A 22,837-nucleotide genomic window follows, 5' to 3' on the forward strand; every position below is an offset into this window, starting at 1 on the left:
CATACTCTTCACTAGACCTGAGTGTAGTAAAAGGAAAGCAACGCTTTTGGAAGGGAGTTGCTACTACACCAGGTAAGCCCCAAGGGGAAAGTCAGGGTGAGGGGCTGGAGCAATGATAACCGTGTCATTTGACTGTTGCTTTTTGAAAAGGTAGCCTGAATTTTTCAGAGGATTTTTTTTAAAACATCTGTCACTCAAAGGGCAATACTGCTCATTCCTCCTCTGGATATGAGGAAGGTATGGAGGAACCCTGTGAGCTGCGGTTGCTGTGTTTGCGTTGGTACTTGCAAATATAAACTTCTCTGTTGCTACATAAACACTTCTAAAACCCACAACAAGCATCTGCAACATTTTACATGCTGGTTTATGTTAGAAGAGCACACAGCAAAGTTAACAAATCCAGCACCTTTCAGAAAGTGCATGGCCCTTCATGGCACAGAACTCATGTGTCTTAACTACACTGAAGTACCTGTTTGATATCTCACTATACAAACATATGCTAAATACTCCAGTGTAGTTCTCCAGCTTTTGGAATACTTGACCATAAACTAGTGGCAAATTAGGAGAAAATCTGACCACTTGACTTTGACAGGCACACTCAGTCACGTACACTTGAGGCATACTCAAAGTCCCAACTGTAAGTAGTTTCCAGTCCCTGCTTTCAATAAAAGGACATGCTGATGAAACCAGAAGTGCAACCAGGCAGATGCTACGTACTCATCTCCACATTCATACAAAGAGAAGATGCAGAACAGGCCAACAACAGTCTACACTAAATCTGTATGTTCAGGTGTAGCTTTAAGTATTTAGCAATAAGTAACTGTTTAAACCCAAATTATTCTGTACCAGGTACAGAACACCATGTAAACCATGTGCCTACATTTATTGCAGGCATCCAGCTAGGGACCATAGCTGAAGCCCGGCTCAAGGAATTGACTCCAACAATGCCAGTCATTTTTGTAAGGACTATTCTAGTGGATCGAAGAGAAACTAAGAATGTTTGTGAATGTCCAGTTTACAACACCAAAAGCAGAGGGCCAACTTACATTTGGACTTCCAATCTGAAAAGCCAGGAGAAGCCAGCTAAATGGATTCTGGCTGGAGTAGCTTTACTCTTGGCAGTTTAGTACTAAGCTTTCAATAGTACATGCTGCTTTCTCAATCTGCCTTGTAGTTAAAGCAAAAGGAGATAAATATTTTTAGTCAGCTGGAGCAGGAGATTTGCCTCACAAAACCACAATCCTTAGTGTAGCGCTTATGTGCTCTATGTTGTTATTTCCTCGTCCGTCAGTGTTGTGTTCATGCGTTTCTCCACATAATGATTATTGATATGCAAGCATTCCGTCATTACACCAGCTACGGGAAAGTAAATGGGAAACATTAGCATCCGGGTGTAGTTTGACTCACAAAATACTCCTCTTGATTATTCTTTATTCTTTCTACATAAAATGAAATGTGTATCTTACAAGAATTTTAACATAATCATACCGCAATACAAACGTGTTGCATTGAAAGTTGTTTGAAAGCTTGGTTGTACATATGAAAAAACATCTAAGTATGAACTGTATGTAAAAAAAAATTAATCCTGAACTTTGTGATTTAAACCAGTTAACCAGTTATGACTGCTGTAAGGTAGTTGGTTCAGGCAGCAGGTGCATCACATAAAAACTGCTGGTGAGCGATTGATTCTTTTTCTTTATTGGGATGATGTTTAAAATTTAAAAAATTATTTTTTTTTTTTTTTTTTTTTTTTTTTTTACAAAACACTCTTCCACTTTCATGTTTCAGTGATTAATTGCACTTTGGAATAATAAAAAAAAAATCATCCTCCCACTGGTGGGTTGCTTCAGCTTTGGCTGTAATATAATGGCATTCAGATGAAAGTACTCTTCCCTTCTTTGCAGGGACAAGTTCCATAAACTACAGGTGGAGGAACAGGTTCAGAAAGCAAGGGTTGGAAAACTGAATCTTTACGGTCAAGTTGGAACACAAGGGGTTTCTTGTTTCTTTAAAGACAGGGTATGCTTTACAGGTAGTTGTTAAACACCCTTTCTGCAAACTTGCACAACTATATAAAAAAAAATATTGCTCAAATTGACCAAGTTCTCCATCATGTGGTTGTGTAGCTCTATTGAAAGTTAACCACCCAAGGTTCAAGAGTGCCATTTCATTTAACGTATAGGTGTGTGCATGTAGATTTCTCTACCAAAACATTTTCCTGAGAGATCTTTTGCATAAGACCACATCAATCAAAAAGTTCCCAACACAGAAAGGCATATACTATACTCTACAATTCTATCTTATATAAAACATAGTAATAACCTTTTGAAGTCAAAATTTGTCAACATATTAACCAGTTGCAGGCACAGCTTGAATTCAGTGTTCTCAATTGTCATCCACCAGTTGTTTTTGTAAACTAGAAGACATGTGAGAAAACAGTGTTAGTGCTTTTTAGGGAACTCGGGTTCCTCATAAACAGACAATTTCCATTGCTGAAGATGACAACTTCCAAAACAGCACTTCTATATGCCTGAAGCAATCAATACTGATTTCAAAATAGGGAAAAGCATTTCAATTTCTTAAGCAAATGAGTTGTTGTTTACACAGACAATATGACTCACTTTAAATGCAGCTGATTTCAGCCTAGGAGAAATCTCAAGTCAAGAGATTTCTTTTGCATAGGTCCAGGATCTGCCCCAGGCCACAAGTCAAGTATCATTTAAAGGGCTACAACAATTTGAAAAGGAACAACCACAGGGGACGGCCCTCACCTTTCCAGGTACTCCTTGACGTTGTTGTAGCCGTAGAACTTGGCCAAGTGGATGAGCATGCCCGTGGCACAGCGCCCGTCCCGCCGGCGGCAGTAGCTGCAGTTGCACACCCCGCGACAAGGAGGACAGATCCAGGCCTGCAAGGGGGTGAATGTGGGAGGGGGGTTAAAGGCAAGCCATGAGTGATCAAGGTTATATTTGCCTTCCCGTCGTTCAGACAGACAAGAGTATGGCTTCCTTACTGCGTGACTGATCGTTCAGGGCAAGGTTTTAAAAGCCTGAATCCGCCAGCCAACCGACCTTGTTAACACTTTCCGAATTCTGTAGGATTGAAGAAATGATTAAGTACTACCCTGTTTGCTTAAATACTTCTTACTCTGAAGACTCAGGCTCTCCGATTTGTTCAGTATTAATTTAAAATAGACTAAAGGCATCTGTAATGCCTAATGATAACTCATCCTGTTAGGCTGACTGTAGTGAACTCCCTAGAAAAAGATGGGTACCCACTGTGATAAGTTTCTTTGGCTCTGCCTGCTGGCATAGTCTGATTCCTGAGACTGAATTACCCAGCACGTACATGAAGTCAGGCATCTCCCAGCTGCTCAGCAACTGAACATAGAGGTGCAGCCTGCATTACAGTATAGCAGACATTGCCACACTGGGCTAGCGTATTAGAGCCGTCAGTTCTTCATTGTCCTTCAGAATGCCATCCCAAAAGCCCATCTCTAAAGCAGAGGTGGGGGAGAGGAGGTCCCAGAACAAGCTGAGCAGAGAGCGCTATTCTGCCCAGAGGTCTTTCTGTAGCCACGTGCCTCATTCTCTGGCAGCAGCCTGTGCTCTCTCCTTGCTCAGTGCCTCAGGGGACAACAGAGAAAAGGGAACCAACCCTAAGACTTTTAGGTATCCTTCTCCTTTTTTCTCATTTTAAAAATTAGAATCTAAAACAAGGAACCTGCTTTGCATGCCACGTTACTGACAGCATTAAAAAAAAGGGTACCTTTTGGCATTTTTCTGAAAGGGAACAGATTCCTTTTCTTAAAAGCTCTCATGCATTCCCTCCCCTATTTGGTAAGTAAGCGGAGCGTCAAAGCACGAAGCTGGATGGATTGTAACCCAGGTCCAGCACCTTCCACTTGAGTTCCAACAAGATCAGTGTCAGTTGCAACAGTACTACAGATCTTCTTATGGCAAAAAGCTTTGAACACCACATTATCACGAGCATATACTCATCACCGCTTACTAACAAAACCGTATTCATTACACTTGATAATGATACTTACTGGATCAAGCAGTGCTGATTTCACATCTTCCCCGTATCGATTTCGAAGACATGGTCCACAAAACTGCCCCCTGACTCCTCCACAGCCCTGGTTGCGACAGATTGTCTTTGTATCAATTGTCTTTTGTCGACACTGGTGGCAAGTACTACCCTAAAGTTGGAAAGGAGGAGAAATATGTATGTATGAAGGACATCTTAAATGCTTGTTGCTGAACTTTTCTAATATATCTGCTGATAGCAAAGCACAAACTTCAAACCAAAGTCAAATTCAGCAATGAAAATCTTAGTAAGAACCGTAAGTTCCATATTATGATAAATCATATAGTTAGCTGGAGAGATGCTAGGGATTTTACAGAGCCAGTGCCCAGCTTCAGTTGCGTTCGGAGCCTCAAACTACATGGACGTTATGTCGCAGTTCTGATCCTTCTCTCTATCTAGGAAAAAGCTAAAACTATTCAGAAAATGACCTTCTGACTTATCTCTGCAAAGACAATGAAGCATGAAATATATAGTAAGCTGATCATCTAGATCTGTATGACAATTAATAATAGCCAAATCCGGTGAAGGAAAGGTGGAGGAGTTTCATCAAGAGCTTTGGAAACTACCCAACCTGTACAGAAATGTCATTTCCAGGGGGTACAAGGAACAGCAGGGATCACTATTATTTAATCGTACAACCACACCACCACCACATTTATATTAAGTGAGAATGAGAGATAAAAGGGATGTCAACTCTTATTAGCGGTGAGTCACAGCTATAGCAAATTCCACTTAATAGCTCTATGGCAAGACAGCGCTTCTTTGCAGAAGCAAAAAGTTGGTGGGGCATATCAACCAGCATGGGCAAGCCCACAGAAGCCTGGCAAAGCTTCCAAGTTGTGCTTGTGTAATATAATAATGCAAAGCTGCACTCCCCAGAACCTCAGGAAAGCATACCTTTAGCAAACACCAGATGAACTGTTAGGAGACTTTCAATTTCAAGCAAATGAACACACTAAAGAAAACAGCAGCCACTTACTAGAACTTTGTCATAGATTTTGTCTTTAACAGTGATTGCAATGTTGTCCAAATCCTCCTCAGTAATATCTTCTACTGGACGGTGAGACGAATACTTTGATGATCTCCTCCTTTTGCGCACTCCACAATCCCCCTGCTAAACAAACTCATCTCAACACCTTTTGTCTGGTGTCATGAAGACTCTGTCACCACACCTGGTGACAAATTCTTTCATTTATAACATGTATGCAGTCTAGAGGGGGCGGACTACAGGCTCACGGACCACTGGAACAACATGGAATAGACTTTCCAAATCATCACTGCTTCTTTCTCTCCCTCTCCTCCCTAATCTTTTCTCTACTCAATTATTTATTCTGTTTATATGTTCTTCCTTCCCATCATTGCTACTTCTATTTCCACAAATCCCTAACATGTTCTTCTGCTACCTCCTTTTCTTTGCATTCCTGCACACCTCCACTGTAACTCCTCATACTCCATTTCTTCCCTCTCAAAATAAGGAACTATAACTATCTGCCTTCCTGTGCTTTGCTCCTTCAATCTCCTAGCCTGCTCTCCAATTGCTTTCTCCAATGACCATCTCTAATGTACTGTAAAAAAACCTTTACTGAAGTTTTAGGTTAGTCCTGCCATACCCAGCCCTTTGTTTGTTATTTGGAAGAAAGTCCTCTAGTCACTATTAAACGCTCTTTTTTTCCTTCCAAATATCAATCTCTTCGACCCCAATCCATGGATCGTCATTATGCCCCTCAGGAGATTTTAAATTTCACATACAACTGATCCTTAGTCTTCCGCCTACCCTATTCTTAAGTCCTAATTTGTCCTTCACACTAGATCAGCTCCGTTCTCTCCAAAATAGTCGTTTACCAGCCCAGGTTCTCATTCAGTGCTACTTCACCTTGTTTAATAGCCAAGTTCCCTGTATAATGCTTCAACTATGCCCAGCAATCATTCCTATAAGCAGAACTGGGATCCAGCCTCTACCATGTACAGATACAAACTTAAGAGTCTTCCTCATAAAGGCTATACAGTAAATATAAGTAAGGCAAATGACCACCGTAAGCCAAGGGAGGAAGAAACAGGAGATTTAAAAAAAATGAGGAAGAATACAATCTGCAACTTTTGAATGGCTAGCCAGTACATCAGCAGTTTGTTGGTGCAGATTCCCTTTATTCATCCTCAGTTCAGCTATATAACTCCTCTCTATCTTCCCTCTGCTATTTCCAGAGAGGGGTTTTTGCTAACTTTTCCTGAAGATAGAGAAGATCTGCTTTGTCACCTCCACCAGACCTACTGCCTTGTCACTCGAAGGCCTTCTACATTGTGGGCTCTAATAATTTTCAGATAATAAATAAATAATAGACCATAAGTAAACTGCCTTGTTGTGTTTTGGGCAACGCAGGTCACAAATAGAGCCCAGTTAACGGGTGAAAGATGAGGCAGGAAGGCCTGAAGACAACTTATTCTGTAGCTAATCCAAAACCAAAGGTCCTCATTGACTTTCTGTAGGATGTGATGTCTGCTCTAAGTGTTGGCCAACAATTTAAATGAATGTTTCCTAATCCCTGACTACTGGAGATATCAAAGCCTGGCAAATACCACACTGAGTCTCTTCTTCAAGAGGTTTTGTTGTCTATAGCTACGGAACTGTTCTGCAAATTTAACAGCCGACACAGTAAATTTTTCCAAGGCAAATTTCTCTGGTGGACGAGCATTTCTGGTTGGGTTCATGCGACGTGCTATCTGGCCTTCAGAAAATGTCCTCCTTGGGATTTTCTTCTGTTTCTGGAAAGAGAAGACGATTCCAGTAACTGTCCTTTCAGTTACGTTTGTAGTGTTAAACACCAGAAATTATCTCAAAATGTCCGTACCACACTTCTGCTATCGTGAATTAATCTGTTCTTCTCCCACTCCTTATTTGTTAAGCCAAACCTCACCAATTTCCAGCATACTTATGTGTTCTCCCTACATGCTACACCTTTTTGATCCTTTTAAAACACCACATTTTCATAGTCGAATTCTATTCCAATTAACATCACAGAACTATACCAAAACTTTTTGTATGGAATATTAAGATAGAAGCTAGTTCTCACTGTTCTTCAGCAGCTAAAAGTTCAGATTTTCCTACAAACTGAATACATCTTCAAGGAATAATCTGAATTCTAGTTTATTTTCTTTTATATTTTTTAAATTAAAGGTCATTAATAAGTTTCTTCTCCTACTTCCAGATTCCTAGATCTGGAAATTACTAGGAGGCACAAGATACCCTTTTCATATTCTCACACCTGCCAATTACTGCATGATTGAACTCATGCAACACAAGTCCTGCATAGACACCTACCATAAAGGCATCTACTAAATCTGACAGGATAAACAAGATGTAGGAAGCAAGTCTGCTTGCTACTGTACTCTTTAATTATTTCCTTTGAAGGAAGTGAAAGGCACATCACAAGGAGACAGGCTGGAAGTCAAAAACCAAGCAGAAGAGATAACTAGAATACTCCTGATGTCCTCCCCCCTCCTCAAGTAAAGATACTAAATAAAAGTAGCATGCAATAACAGTAGCAATAAAAGTAGCAGGCAATAAAAGATACAAATAAAAGTATGTATTCAAAGGATGTTTAAGTTTCTATAGCATTTTAAGTTTGTTTAAGGATGTTTAAGCTTCTATAGAGCTAGCAAGGTTCCAGCCTTTCAAAGACTGTATAATCTGGCTTCACCTTTTCACCTGACAACCACCACACCAGCATTTCTACATGGGCTTCCCAAAGACATGGCCCTTCAATTTTTCCTCAAATCCCTTCAGTTTATAATGTATCTGGAAAAACACTACTCTATAGAGAACCTAGAAGGGTTGACAGTTCTCTGCTTCTAGCAAAGAAAAGTCAGTTGAAATAACTACAGTATGATTCTGGGTTCGTGTTGAAGTGGTTGAATTTCATCAGCATAACTCTACTGGGAAGTGTGGATTTTAAAAGAAAAGCTTGCAAGAGGGAAATTAACAGGATCTAAACCCAAAGGAAAGCAATTACTCCTCCTTATTCCCACAGACACTTGTCTAGCATTTCAACAGTATTTCTGGGGCAAAAAATTATAAAGCATCATCTCACCTTGGTCTCCGTAATTCTTCATAAATTATCTTATAACATTCCATTTCCTCACATAACCTCTAGTACTTAAATACTGATCAATAGCAAATATATACAAATAAAGTGACCAAAACCAAAGAAAATCAGAACAAACTTGGTGAAAGTGTTTCATCAGGAAACACATTAATCCTAAGTCTAGCAAAAATGACTGTCACCTCTAGCCAGTACCAGAGACTTACCGAAGGAGTCGAGGTGGGTGTTTTCACTGGGAACAGGTCGGGTATGGAATTCAGTTCTGCCAGCAGCTGGTCAAGCTGAAATCAACAGTGATGCCGCATTGAAAACTCACTGCAAACTTGCAAATAAGCAACAGCTATCATCCACTCTTCACATGCACTCTGAATTATATCTAACACATGAAGTTTCAGTGCATGAAACCTTTCTGGAGGCACGTTATTTAAGTGGGGCTCATTTACCCCTGAATGAGCAAAGCTCTGCAGGCAGTACTAATTTCACAGCTCCCATTAATTTGTACTGGGAATTAGAATTAGCTAGAATTACATCCAATCTTGTCAAAACAGCACTGAAGAAGGACATTACATGGTTACAATATCTAGGACTGATAACAAGAAATTCACAGTGCATATGACAGGAGGGAGAAAAGGAAGATAGGGTGCCCTTGGCCAGAAGGCTGTAAGATGTTCCCTGTGGGCTATTTTACTGAAAGACTGCTGACAGACCTGTGCTGTTTGCCAGGGAACTCGGAGTGTCCCCTTAAGCAGTGACATTGCAGCAGGGAAACTTTGCTCGTCGTTTTTCAGTGGTCCTTAGTAGCAATGACTGGGAACATCCCTTTTTCAACCACGACAGCTAGTGCTGATTTCACAAATGCTGCAAACCACAGCTAGCAATGCTACATACCCATTGCTTTGTGCAGACACACACAGCGACGTGGGTACACACTCATTTGCAAAGTCGTAAAACAACTAAGCCCTACTGGCGGTTCTCCTAACCATGGCGTATGCAGCATCAGAAGCACTTCAGCAGGACGATCTGTTGCACCACGTAGGAGATGTCCTGGAGATACATTTCATCAGAAGCAGTGGCTGACAGGTCCAAAAAATACTGACCTGTTCTGGAAGGCCAGGATGAGGCTATCTTCTGAAAAGCCAGCAATAGCGGGGATAAGCCAGGCTGCTAGCTGTCTCTGAGACCGCCGTACCGATCATGAGATTAAAAGCTGGATGCAGCACTTCTCAGTAAATACTTCAGTGCGGCATTTATTAAGAGCTATTTAACGTCATTACAGTACCACAACTAGGATGCCAATCAATTTTGCAATGGTTGAACTAGAAGAAAGAGTGGAAGGTGAGAAGGGTGGAAAAGCAGCAAGACCAACACAACAGCAGCGAGGATACAAGACAGATGAAGAAACACAGGTACAAAACTAAAGCAAGTTTTTATGTGGGAGCTGCAGGCCCACACACCCAAGAGGTGTACTTGAGCCCCAAGACTGCTTGGAAGCTGCAACTTCTCCTGGAATACAGTAAACCTGAAGGAGACACTGAGGACCCAACATCAACTCAGATTTGCACGGCAGCATGATAATTAAAGAGAGCTGGTGGCATTTTGGACAATAGAGGAAAAAGCGTTAGGGAACGATCAGTGTCTCTCTTTTCCGCACCTACACGCACACGTACACACACTTTCGGTAGTTATACAACAAAGCATAACTGTAAGCATCACATCCCACACAACAGAAAAATTCCATTTATCATCCTTAGCAGTTTTTAGCTGGCTTTCCAGTAACTGCATCCAGTAATCAGTAACTGCAGCAGTTCTGTCAGAGACAAATGAAAAGTAGAAGCTCTATTGTGCAAATGACACCACGAACCACCTGAAGGGACCAGCCGGTTTCCTGACATGTTCCGAATATAAGACTGCAACTTGGGCATCTGTAACTTTGTTCACATCCACATACAAAATGCTTGGTTCAACTCTGGTTTTAAACGTCAGCAGGCTAGTCCTACTTCAGGCTATTTTAGGGGTAAATGTGTGAGTGCTGATGGTCCTCTAGGGTTTTCCCAGGTAGAAAAATTCAAACACAAACCATCATGAGATTTTCCCAAAGTCCCAGCACAGCACCAGCAGGGACCCCAAAATTCAAGTCTGCTGAAGCTAAGTACTCGGATATAAATGTCAGAGAACAAAGCACTGCTCATAAGTCTTACCATGGCTTTATTTTCTTTAATATTCATGGCTCTCTTAAGCAGAGCACTGGAACTTTCCTCCTCTGTTTCTTTAATGTCTTCTTCAGACTCTGAAGCAGAACCTTCTAGTTTGTCCCACCGCTTGCAGCTTATTTCATTTGAAAGAGGTGTGAGGGATTCACTGTCCTTTAGAGGTAAGTTAGAAAAATCCTGTTCAGGCACTTTTTTCTCAGACGACTTTCTGGTGGGAAACTGCAAGGCAACACGAAGGCCAAAGCTTCTTCTCTTGGGGGAAACTTTCTTCTTCGTCTCTTCCTCCTCTTCTTCCTCGCTACCCAATAAATTATCACGTTCTTCATCACTCAAGTTCGACTCTATCGCCTAGAGGCAGGAAGAATCCCATGTTACATTATCGGCTGTGACACAAGAAAGGTAATTTTTAAATCACTAATTCTAGGCAGCAGTCTCACCACCTGAAGGCACTGTCATAAATTCAACTAAATCAACAAATTTTTAAAAGTTCACAGTACGTGACTTCTCCCTGTGCAGAGACCAACACAAAATCTGCATATTAATATTGTCTGGGATGCAGCCATGGCTGTCTTCAGAGAAACAACCTTGCCCAGCACAGTCAGGCTACAAGCAGGGGAAGAAGTTCTCATTTCTAATATGTGATGTTGCATTAAAGAAAGCTTTTTCTCTCTTTTAAGATAACACATTTTTCTTCAGCGTGAAGAAACAACATCACGGTGTATCAGAAACACTCCTACTAGAACATGAGGTTTACACAGAAGAGACGGAAAAAAAGAAATCAACATATACATTCACGTGTAGGTGACTGCCTTTACCAGAACTCCTTTCTTGTTCACATCCACCTCACTTGAAGTGAAGCCTTCAAACACTTCCGTTTCAGAGTCAGTGTCTTCAGTGAAAATCCTCCGCAGTTCTTCAGTGAGATATCCGGACTGAAATCGAACCCCCTGTAAAAATACCAGCCAGTAGCTGTGAGAGACAGTAGATACAGAGTAGTCACACAGTCACAATAAACATGTTCTGAGGTTCAGGCGGGTACCAACGAGATGGCATATAATAATGTGAAAGCACTTTGCAGGCAAAGCCTGTCAAAAGAAAAAAGCAGAAGACATTCAGAGTTTCAGCATTGAGTTATTTTAACTTAGCAGGATTTTTTTTCCCCATTTTGAGCACAGGGCTTTAACTGAGCTGCTTCTTGTGAGGGAAACTGTCGTGTTCGTCTCTTTCTCCTCTTCTTCACTACGACCCAATAAAAATAAACTATCGGTTTTCTTATGTGTAAACTATCATGTTGTTTTGTATGTTTTCTTCTGGATGTAAAAAAACAGGCCTTGAATGGAAGAAAATACAAACCACAACCACAGTACGAAAGAGCCCTCCTTTTCTTCACTTAGCAGTAGAAACGACACTCTCCTCTGGGCTTGCTGCAGCAGTACTCAAGGCTCCCAGAGATGGAGTCTGCTCCTTCTCACGCTGTTAAACCATCGCTGAAGGGACAGATACCAACACAAAACCAGAGCTTTGAACAGCCTGGCTAACATCACTCCACCTTCCAACTGCCCAACTCTCTGTTTTAATGGTGCAGTTTATCATTCAAACGGTAGACAGATCCCAAATTTCTGCCTACAGACTAGGAAGTAAAAAGTCAGCCCATGAAAAATAAACTAAGATCTCATTAAAACACTCTTCACGATACGCACATTACATACCAATTAAACACAATGCATTTACTAAATCAGACATATATTTGCATACTTCTAATCAAAATCAGTAGAAAGACTAATTAATAGAAAGACTCATTCATGGTGGGAACATAAGCCATGTTCACACCACACCTGCCTCTTGAAAGTCAGCAACACTCACTTGTTTCCCCACTATTTCTTCCTCCCACACAAGATACAAAAATGACCTTTCATACGATGCACTTGCTAAATATCTTTATTCTTCTTTTCAATTCCCTCCCTTCCCTGACTTTAATTACACACTTCTTTACGTTAAGATAATATCTGGTGAAAAACAGATACAATAGATGAGTGGAAAAACTTACAGGGGAATGGGAAGGGGGAGCTACTGCATATGCTGTTTCTTTACACTTAAACATCTCCTACAAATTATTATGGGTAATTGGAATGAGTTTTCTCTAAGCAAAATTACTTCATTCTTTTGTTGATAGCTGCAGTGCAGCTGCTGGAGAAAGGAACAAACACAATAGGGAAGTTACTTTAAAGTTAAATTGCATTTCTTGGAGGGAAACTGAAGTTTTTATGCATTCTGTGTTTTCATGAAATTCCGCAATGAAGGTTGGGGGGGGGGGGGGGGGGGGGGAATAAGCTGTTTGTTAGCTAAAGTGTCTAAAAATAACACACCTAAGAGCTATGCTGTTACACCTGTGAAGAATAGTCTACACAAGGTAAAATACACATCAGGGATACCTATAGGAGAAACAGCTGAAACTCAGCAGAAGTGCAGAGATTATGGGAGTAGGATTGCAGAAAGCCCCAAGGAAAAGCAGACACACAAAGGTCAATACTTGTTAATGCATTTGCGCATCAGTATCCAAGGGAACATCTGATGCACTAACATCCCGTTCACCACCCCAGCAGGGCAGCTGCCTTGTCTCCTCTCCCAACAACTGCCACGTTTTTCTGAACTTCCCATCGTTTTGCTCTTCACACCAAAACCTTTTCGTTTCCTGCACAACAAGTACCTATGGTCTTTCTCAGTGACAGTGGTGTTTGGCATCATAAATGGACGGAACTCGGGATAAAAAAATCGTGGTTTTATTGTACCATTTAGTGGCACAATAGTTAAACTCAGTACTGATGGAGATTTAAAATAATTCTCAGCCCAAGGGAAACACAGGAATGGTGAGGAAGGCTGCAGTGCCAGCTGTAAATTTGGAACAAGTCTCACTGGGATTCCCAGTAATGCATGTTAAATTAATAGTACTTACCTCTTCCACAGCATTTTTCATGAGAGGATTTTAAAATGCTTTGCAGCAAAGATCATTATCATAATCTCCATCTCACAAGTTGGGAAACCAAGGCAGAGAGAAGTAAAGTAAGGTGCCTGCAGTCCCCCAGCAGGCAGCAGAAGCTCAGGCTCCTGCACAAAGCTCCCTCTCCTCCACCACCACCACCACCACCACCTCTCCTCGTTGATCCTTCTTCACACTCCACACAAAGCCACAGATACAAGAGCAAGCTACCTCCTGGTTTTCTGAATTCACCAGTACCACTGTCTACCAACAAGATGACAAAGCAACTTAGAGCCAAGTATATTTTGGGTTTTTTAAGTCGCTGTCTTTCTCCATAGCACAGACTTAAGGCTCTACTGCCAAACAACTTCTGCACTTTGTACAAGCCTCTCTGAGACCATTTGCCTACGAAGGCTCAGGAATAGCACATACTCGTACAAGCCTCATTCTGTCTGTTTCCTTTGCTAACACTAGTCATATTCCTCGTCTGCAGCAACTCTTAACCAGGTACTGACCTGGGGGAAAGAGAGGGGAAAGAGAGGGGAAAGAGAGGGGAAAGAGAGGGGAAAGAGAGGGGAAAGAGAGGGGAAAGAGAGGGGAAAGAGAGGGGAAAGAGAGGGGAAAGAGAGGGGAAAGAGAGGGGAAAGAGAGGGGAAAGAGAGGGGAAAGAGAGGGGAAAGAGAGGGGAAAGAGAGGGGAAAGAGAGGAAGACATTTTCAATTTTTTTATTAATAGAACAGAGGGACCCTTTTGAGAGCACAGCTGACAACGGTATCTTTTAGCACATTAGCCCCTATCTATCAAGTATATAATTACAAGCTTCTAAAAGCCTAAAAACTAAATTTTCTGGCAGCCGAAATAGCACACCAGTTCTCCTCCTCTTTTATGAATTCAGCTGGTACCTCCAGCTACCAAGTCAGAGAATGAAAAACATCAAATCATTATGCTGATCCAAGCTACTTCACCATTAAGAGAGCAGAGAACCAGCAGATCTCACAATCGAAGCAGGAGCTGATGGTTTCGGTGGGTCACCACCACTAAAACAGCAATTTTAGTGCAGAAAAAGCACTAATGTAAATTAGTGCAGAAACAGCACTGATATAAATTTCTGGAAGAAATACCTTGAAGTCTGCATACTCACAAAACCCATCTATTGCCATGCATTTCCACTGTCTTATGTATCCAGAGCACACCAGCCCAGGATGGTAATTCTCTCTCTCCTGTTTGCTTCACTTACCTACTCCACTTAAACTCACCTTCTAATGAAACCCATTTTCCTTATATTATGAAAGAGTTTTTGAAATCAATCATCAGAACCTAAAAAGGATAGCAAGTTTGTTTACACTTATTTTTAACATGAGGACTGCAGATTATGGGTTTTGCTGCGAGGCATGGCTCGTGCAGCCTTGGCACAAGCTCAGAGCACTACTGCACCAGAAGAGCGTAACTGAGCCACAGCAATCCGTTCCTACCTTTTTTCCTGACTCCAGGGAATCAAAACTAGCATAGCTGTCCTCTGACAACAACCTCTGTCTGGAAGCATCATCTTGGAACCCCAGAAAATCTTCATTGTCACTGGGGGCATTAAAAATGTCAGCCACTTCCTTGGGTATCTGTTTCTGATTCAAAACGAGACAGAAGATACGAGTCAGACACGCCAACTTAATAGGAAAACTCAAATTAGCAACAGTACAACTTATTTTTATACTCCTATGCAAGCACAAATTTGTATCACAAAATATGCTATGCTTAGCAAAACTGTACCTCATTTAGCTAAACTCCAGGAAATTCTGTACAAGCGGTTTTAATCCCTAAATACAGACTCCAGATTTGGGGCTAGGGAGGGGATGCAACACGCAGGGTGTTTAACTCCACACAACAGTGCTTCTCAGGCATAAAAATACGCGTGTGCCTCATCTTTGCAAGCAGGTGCTCAGAGCACGCTTTATCCATAGTGAAATCCACCACTGCTCCTCCTCTTACAGAGCAACGATGGCTCAGAGGTGAGGAACACACCTTCAAATATAATGCAATGCTAAATAAGTACAAAGAAACCTTACCACTAGATCCGATAACAGTACTGTAAACATATTTTATCAGACACTTACATAACTCCAAAAATAAAACCAATGCAACTCATTCTCTTTCGTCAGTACTGCCACAGAGCTTTTTCCACGACACTTGGTAAGAAAGTGAAAACCCATTTTAACCGAGAACATTTCTCGTTTGCTAGAAGCCCACGATGTCACCTGCCAGGATGAAGCACTGCCCAGGGCAGGCAGCAGCACTTTCTGAGGTGACCAAGGTCACAGCTTCAGAGTTTGAGAAGTCCAGTCCCAGCACGGAAAGAGACTCATACCACCAGAGGTAACCATTCCCCCAGCCACGTACTTCACCAAGCACTTCAGATAAGCCTCTCCATGTAATAGGCCAGTTAGGAAGCCTTCAGACAGCTCACACCTAGGCTGCTTTAGGATTTGGGGTATGGAAGGACGGGACGAACAGATTCAGCCTTAAAAACCGAGGCAGAAGGCATTTTGCCAAGTTTCAGAACATGGTTTTACACATCCCAGTATCATTTGCAAAACCATTTTGCCATTCGCAGAAATGCTTGGGGAGAAAAGTGTCCACATTGCTCACCAGCACCCGGACATTTATCTTCTACATCCCCAGGACCACACGTACACATCACGCACGCTACTCCTACTTGAAGCCAGCCTCTCTGCTGTTTGCTGTGTGCTAAAGCTGCACGTGGATTTCCCACTCCTCTCATTAACTCTCAGGAACGTGAGATCGACAGCTGCCTGGTGAGAGGGGCCAGTTCCTTGTCTGAAGGAGAAGGTCTCCAGCCCTGAATGTTGAAGAGAACATCCCCAAGATGAACTCCAGAACCGAGAGCAGCCTGCCCTTGTCTGCTGTCATAGACAATCAAGGTTGCTCATAACAGGGCCCCATATAATGATTAATTTTTTATTATTATTTTACCTTTTTCTTTTTTATTTATTTGTGCCAAGGCAAATGGCCCAAAGGAGGCTCATTCTCCAAAAATAATGTTGCTGACAAAATTCCACTTCCATTAGAAGAGCAAGCAGCACTTTGACCAAAGCTTCACTCTCTGAAAAAAACCACAGTAATGAGCATACACGGGCTTAATTTTATTCTTGCTCTGCTTTTAGAAAGCTGATGTAGACTGATGCAAAACTGATTTACTGTTGCTTGAGCAAGAGCAGAATTCACCCCTGAACAACTGACCCTCGCAGGCATATAATGACACGACCCATCGGACTGCTGCAGAAGTTGTGCTGTCCGCATTTGAACCCCTTCGGATATTCCCTCACCCCCACCTCTTAAAACGAACAGCCAGAATCCAGCTCCGTTGCTGCGATGGAATTCACTCAGCACAGAGCAGCATTAAAAATGAAGCATTATGCATTTTAATGGAAAAACATACAAGGAGCTGTGAGGCTCGTTGCTATGAATAAATTGCTTCCAGGAGCCGCTGCATTAGTTCTTGTGCTATTGTACAGCTGAGTTAGCCACTGCTGTGATTACTGTATGCCTAACTAATTTCTTCTTCTTTGTCTATTACTTCCGCATCTGCACCAGAGGAGCCGTTATGGGGGTGTAATTACTGATTTTGAACAAAGAAAAAAAAAAAACTTTCCCAGTAGAAGACCTTTTTTGATCTTTATGCATTCCCAAATACTAAGGTACTGATTTAAGTAACTTACTGCAGAACTTCAAAGATTTTTAGTTTGTGACCTGCTCCCCATAGCCTGACTACGAAGAATCCCATTCAGTCATTGATGAGTCCCCATTTCACCGAAAGGGCTTAGGTTAATAACAGAGAACACCTGACTCATACAAGGTGGGCATACTCCAGGAGTTTAAAAAGAGCACCCTCACGACCAAGCCTGCTCATCGACAGTATTTCTACACCTGAAATCACAAGTCAAGTTTATTCCCAGCAGAAGCCCATCGCCATCAGAAGACAGACATCAAAGATGAGCTTGCACCAAACACCTCTGCCGTGACGGGTTGGTTCGCCTTTATTTATTGTGTAGTCCTGGAAGCCACAGACATTTCCATTTTTAACTTTCAATTAAAATACCTTCAGAAACTGATTTATAACCAGCATCAGAGCCTAGCATTTTAACTCTTGTCAAAGTAGCATATACCAAGAAAGAAAATACATATTTGCTTAAACACAAGTGGCAAGATATTAATCTATTCTAAACACTTGAAAGATGCAGGCACTTCAAGAGAGGATCTTTTTGCCACGAAACCCCTAAAAAAGGCAGGAATGCAGAGAGGTGATGAACATTTCCAGCTTGCTCAGGAAAAAATATTTCAACGTGAAAAAACCACAGGTTCAGACACAGTGGTCTGCTGAAACGTTGCAGAGATGTGAGAAATACTGTCTTTTAAAGATACCAGTTACAAAAAGCTAAGTACTGAAAATCTAGTAAAAGCTGGAAATAATTCACAGCTGCTGAAACAGTCAAAGTCTTATTTCTAGTAGGAGATTTTATACCTCTTGAGCTCTGTTATTTTTGCACATAAAATACACTTACTTGTTTCAAACACCCACAAGGTACTTTTCAAAAGCAGCAGAAAACATTCCCCGCTACAAACAACGCAGAATCCAACAATTTCCAGAACAGCCAACCTTAAGTATGGTTTTTTTCAACAAAAGATCAAAGTTCAAGATATTCCCATCTCCCAGTTTCCCCTTCTCTAAATTTGACAAAATGCCACCAGTACAGCCAGGAACGCATCCAAATTTGTCGGGCTGCGTGGAGAAGAGTAACTGTTCCTGCAGAACCGGGAGCAGGCAGCTCACGTGCGCCCATGAGGGCTGGCAGACCTGCCACCAAGGGACAAGGGTGACAGAGACGGAAAACGAGGGCGGGAGGGATGTCAGACCTGTTTTGGCAACACTCCTGCACTCACCACGCAAGCGATGGGAAAAGTGAGGCACCTGAGGTCCCCACCAGTCAAAACATGACTTTTCTAAGTGCCATCTCCATGAATTCCACCTGCCACTTTAGGCAAGGAAAAAAAGAAAAGCCTGAGGTGAGATGTTTTGCTTTCCACGTCAACAGGAAGAATTCTTGGGTCTCAAGTGAAAAAGCAACTTTCCCGATACCAAAGCCAAAACAGATGCAACTTGCCCTTCTGCAAGGCAGTGCCCTGGCAGGCTGCGAGGAGAGAACGCTTGCATGCATGCACACCCTCAGCTTCAGTGGGAAGCATCAGAGTTATTTCTACATCACTGTCAACCATGTTTCATTTTTTTTAAGAGGTATTTGTATATATGACTTTCATTGCCAATTGTCACACTAGTGCATTCTCTGACAATCCTTCTCTGACAACGATGTATCAGGAGAACATACTGTGTGAGAAAGCAAGGCTAGATGTCATTCTCTAATTTTGCTCCTACCATGAAAAAACCCATCAGTTGGGCTGTTTTCCCTTCATTCAAGTTTGCACAATGTATGGACCTTCCTATTTGAAGCAGAGGACAGATAATTCCGGTAACGTTCAAACTTGCTGTTTATTCATTTCAGTCAAACCAAAATAATCCCAGTTTAACCTCAAATGCATACTGACACAAACCAGACTTGTGCAAAGTCACATCTTCAACTCATGCTGGAAAACCTCTTGACTCGTCCTGGGCTTAGTATGCAGCAGGGCCAAGGCATGCCACCCAAGGGTTACAGGCACTGGATTTGGCTCGTAGCCCCGAAATAACAACTGAACAGGGAAGCACTCCAAGGCTGACAATTATGGGCAGCGCTACAAGAATAGAGGACCCCAGCTAGAATGATGATAGGTGCCAAACCAAAAACCCAAAACTATTTAGGAGTCGAGATCCTGGTCTTTCCACTGGAATCATGGCAAACAGCCTTGTATGAAAGCTTAATTTTAAACATCATACAAATGTGTGAAAGACGCGGGAGGCAGAGAGAGGCAAAGTCATGTATTACAGCGTGGAAGAATCACACAGCTAGACACACAGTCAACAGGACTGTCAACGCCATCCAACCAGCCTGAGACTCAAGGGCAACAACGAAATCTAGGGAGGCAAGGAAGATCCCAGATGGTCTCTGCAATTTCTCAACAGCATCAGAGGACAAAAAACTGAAACCTTCTGGATGGTGAAGTATATTCCTGGCACAAGTGGCAGCAGGGTGAAAGGCAAGTGAGTGTTCAGAGAAAAGAAGGAACAAGTGATAAAATGAGCAGTCATCACACAGTTTTTACAGTCTTCACAGGGATACTTTGATTCCACCAAAGGTGAAGATGGATTATGCCTGAGCCTGTAAATCTGTCACAGCAACAACGCCTGGGACTTTCAGGTTGGTTCCCCCTACCCCCACAAAAAGTTACGGTAATTTTCACCCCAGTCAACCTACTGCTAAACCCAAGTGCTCCATGAAATTTTAGTACATTCAGCTACTTTCAGAACAGTAGAGTATGGTTTCTATGTTGCTTTATTTAAACTGATAATGCAATAAGCTAAAACCCATCAAGCTACTTTATCCTAAAATAAAGAATGCTCAACTATCATAATTACGTGGCGAGTCATTTAAAAATGTTACGCTCCATAGGCAACACCTACCTGGAAACCATCCCCTGCTTTTCAAAAACGCTGTGAATAATGTGAATACCAGCATGCTGGCATATGAACGCAGTCCAAACACTCTGTCAACTGCTACTATCTCCTCTTCTGTAGTATCTAATCTCTCACTGATCCAAACAGTAGTAAGAGCTACTTCTGAATTAATTCTGCATAACTCAAGAGCATCCCTTTCATCTGTGGTGGTGTCTAGTTGTTTTCTGAGCCCCGGCATCCCAAGCAAAACACTTTTGTACAACGCCACAGGCACGCAACGCGTCTGCTCTTCACGTCTGGACTGCCAGCATCCAGGCTCTTTGGGTGTGAAAGCGACAAAGCTTTCGCCAGCAACCTCTTTAACAAGCTCTGTGTACTGAAACTGCTGTGCAAGGACCTGTTACATTAGACCCTGGGATGGGAAATAGAACTGCAGGTCTTGCAATTCAAAACAATTTTGTACTGCTGACTTCCTTGGCAATTGCTTTCAATGGGGGCACGTACTCACTCACAAGCTAATTTGCCAGTCGGCAGACGACCCGTGACTTCAGAGACACGGCAACCTTCGCCACCACGACCTTCTGGCTCAGCCAGGACTGAACCCACTGCTCACCAGCGTGTCACAAAGAGGGGCAAGAGCCAGCGGAAGGCCTTGCTCAGCCAAAAACAAGCTCCCACGGGAAACAGGAGAGCACTGAGGCCAGACTGCGTCCTTTTTCCCTTTGCTGAGCCTTAAAAAACCACCCTTTTAGCTGTGCAGTAGAAAGGTGAGTAGCAGCCAGTAAGAGCCTCTCATTACAGCACCAGGGGCATGAAGTGCCATTCGCTTCTATTGTACCGTGTCAGTCAGGTTTCTCCCAAACTCTTTTACAGTGCCCTTATTTCCACTCTGCCGATGGAGAGCCTGAGGCCGCATAGAGGCAGAAGGCTTACAAAGTCCCTGGGAGGACAGAGATCCTAACAAATGTTTCAGTGTTTCTACATCCCTCCTGTCCCACAGAAGCCCGTGGAACTCCCTAACCTTCTATCAGCAAGAGCTGACCGAGATGCTGACTTTCTCCTCCCTCCCTCCCACCACCGGGGAGACTCACCATACCACCTCTCAAGACTTGAACCACGCAAGCGGCCTGACGCATCCAAGCGCGCCGGGCTTGGACCAGACCGCAGCCGGGTGCGCCCATGAAAGCACGCCTGCGTTCGTCCCTAAGCCTTATAAATACTCACATGTATTCAGGCGACTCAAATATGCGTTTGTGGCATCGCGGCATTTCAACCAAAAAAAAAAGAGGGCAGAATTTAAAAAAAAAAAAAAAAAAAATTAGCTAATTTCAAAAGTGACATCCCCAGGCTTACAGAGACTAATTAATTAACAAAGCTCCTCCCCAATAAGCTACGCGCGGCCCATCGGCCTTTATTAGGGACGTCGCAGAACCCAGCACCGCTGGAGTTTCCCCCCGCCGATGCTGAACGCCTCGGGGCCGCCCCGAAGGCGGCTTCCACCCCCCTTCTTCCCCGGCTCTCTGCAACCCCGGAGCCGCCGCGCCACGTGGAGGCCGCCCGGCGGGACCGCGGGCCGCCGCGCTCGCCGGGACCGTGTGTACCGGGCGGGGAGCGCGGGGGCCGGAAAAGCTGCCCGCCGCTGTCGGCGGCGCCGGTCCCGGCGCCGCCGACAGCGGCGGGCAGCTCTTCCGGCCCCCGCGCCGCCGGGGTCCCCGCGGGTGAGCGGACAAAGGCCGCCGCAGCCCCGGCAAGGCGGAAAGCAGCCGGGCCGGCGCCTTTCCGCCGCCGCCCGGCCTTGCCCGCCCGCTCCGCGCAGCCGGCGGGGCCGCCTCACCTTGCCGCGGCTCGCCGCTGCTACCGCCGCCCCCCGCCGCCGCCGCCGCCGCCGCCCGCGCCGCACCATGGCGTGAGGAGCCGCCCGCGCCGCCGCGGGAGGAGGAGGAGGAGGAGGAGGAGGGAGGAGCGGGGGGCGGTGGCGGGGTGGAGCCGCCCGGCGGTGGCGGGAAAGGCGGGATGGGGACGGGGCACCCCGTGTGGCCTGGCTGGGGATGGGTAAGAGCCGTCCGGATGCCTCAGCCGAGGTTCTCTGGGTCGGGCGGGTGAAGCGGGTGCTCCCCCGTTGGCACCCAGCGTCTTCCGTTCTTCCCTACGCGCCCACAGAATCACAGAATCGTATAGGTTGGAAAAGACCTTTAAGATCATCCAGTCCAACCGTAAACCTAACACTACCAAGACCACCACTACACCGTGTCCCTAAGCACCTCATCCAAACGGCTTTTAAATACCTCCAGGGATGGTGACTCAACCACTTCCCTGGGCAGCCTGTTCCAATGCTTGACAACCCTTTCAGTGAAGTAAAATTTCCTCATATCCAGTCTAAACCTCCCCTGGCGCAACTTGAGGCCATTTCCCCTTGTCCTATCACTTGTTACCTGGGAGAAGAGACCCCTTGCACGGCAGCAGCTCTGAGTGTGAAAGGAGCGGTCTCGCCTGGGGGAAAACGCTCTCATCCTCCAAATAATTTAAAAGGTTTCCTTCTGCAGTACAGGTGTGAAGTGTAAGCCTTTTGAAGACCCTAAAACAAAAGGGCAATGGAGATGACTTAGCTTTAAATGGCTTTTCCAAGTTAAGTGCTTCCCAAGCTTCCCAAGTTAAGTGCCCTTAACTTACAGTGCAAGTGAAATCTGAAGGTGAAAGCGATGGGAAGCAGAGCTGTTTTCTTTCAACTGCAAGTCCAGAGTTCAAATTTCAAAATGTCACAAATGGTGGAAAATAAATCAAATTAGAAATTTGAAAATTTGCAAATTGGAAAAATGGGAGTACATCAATTTTTAAAGCATTCTTC

At 43.6% G+C, this 22,837-nt stretch overlaps 1 protein-coding gene across 4 annotated transcripts; it reads right to left on the reverse strand.

The window, feature by feature from the left end:
* Window positions 1–1,095: 1,095 nt before the first annotated feature.
* CDCA7L (cell division cycle associated 7 like) lies at window positions 1,096–21,943 on the reverse strand. 4 transcript variants are annotated; one of them, XM_075492972.1, is made up of 10 exons: window positions 21,827–21,943; window positions 14,846–14,992; window positions 11,212–11,343; window positions 10,385–10,744; window positions 8,393–8,467; window positions 6,664–6,849; window positions 5,069–5,200; window positions 4,052–4,201; window positions 2,772–2,908; window positions 1,096–2,416 (listed from the first exon to the last, which is right to left on the reverse strand). In XM_075492972.1, the coding sequence occupies exons 1-10, from the start codon at window positions 21,893–21,895 to the stop codon at window positions 2,386–2,388; spliced, it is 1,419 nt and encodes a 472-aa protein (XP_075349087.1). In that variant the 5' UTR covers window positions 21,896–21,943; the 3' UTR covers window positions 1,096–2,385. The 4 variants fall into 4 exon arrangements, with proteins under 4 accessions (XP_075349087.1, XP_075349089.1, XP_075349088.1 ...); XM_075492973.1 differs by having other exon boundaries at window positions 1,102–2,416; window positions 5,069–5,203; window positions 14,846–14,986; window positions 21,827–21,927; XM_075492971.1 differs by having other exon boundaries at window positions 1,103–2,416; window positions 5,069–5,203.
* Between the last annotated feature and the right edge of the window lie 894 nt (window positions 21,944–22,837).

The sequence above is a fragment of the Mycteria americana genome, chromosome 2, assembly GCF_035582795.1.
Source record: "Mycteria americana isolate JAX WOST 10 ecotype Jacksonville Zoo and Gardens chromosome 2, USCA_MyAme_1.0, whole genome shotgun sequence".
In the NCBI taxonomy this organism is placed as follows: domain Eukaryota; kingdom Metazoa; phylum Chordata; class Aves; order Ciconiiformes; family Ciconiidae; genus Mycteria; species Mycteria americana.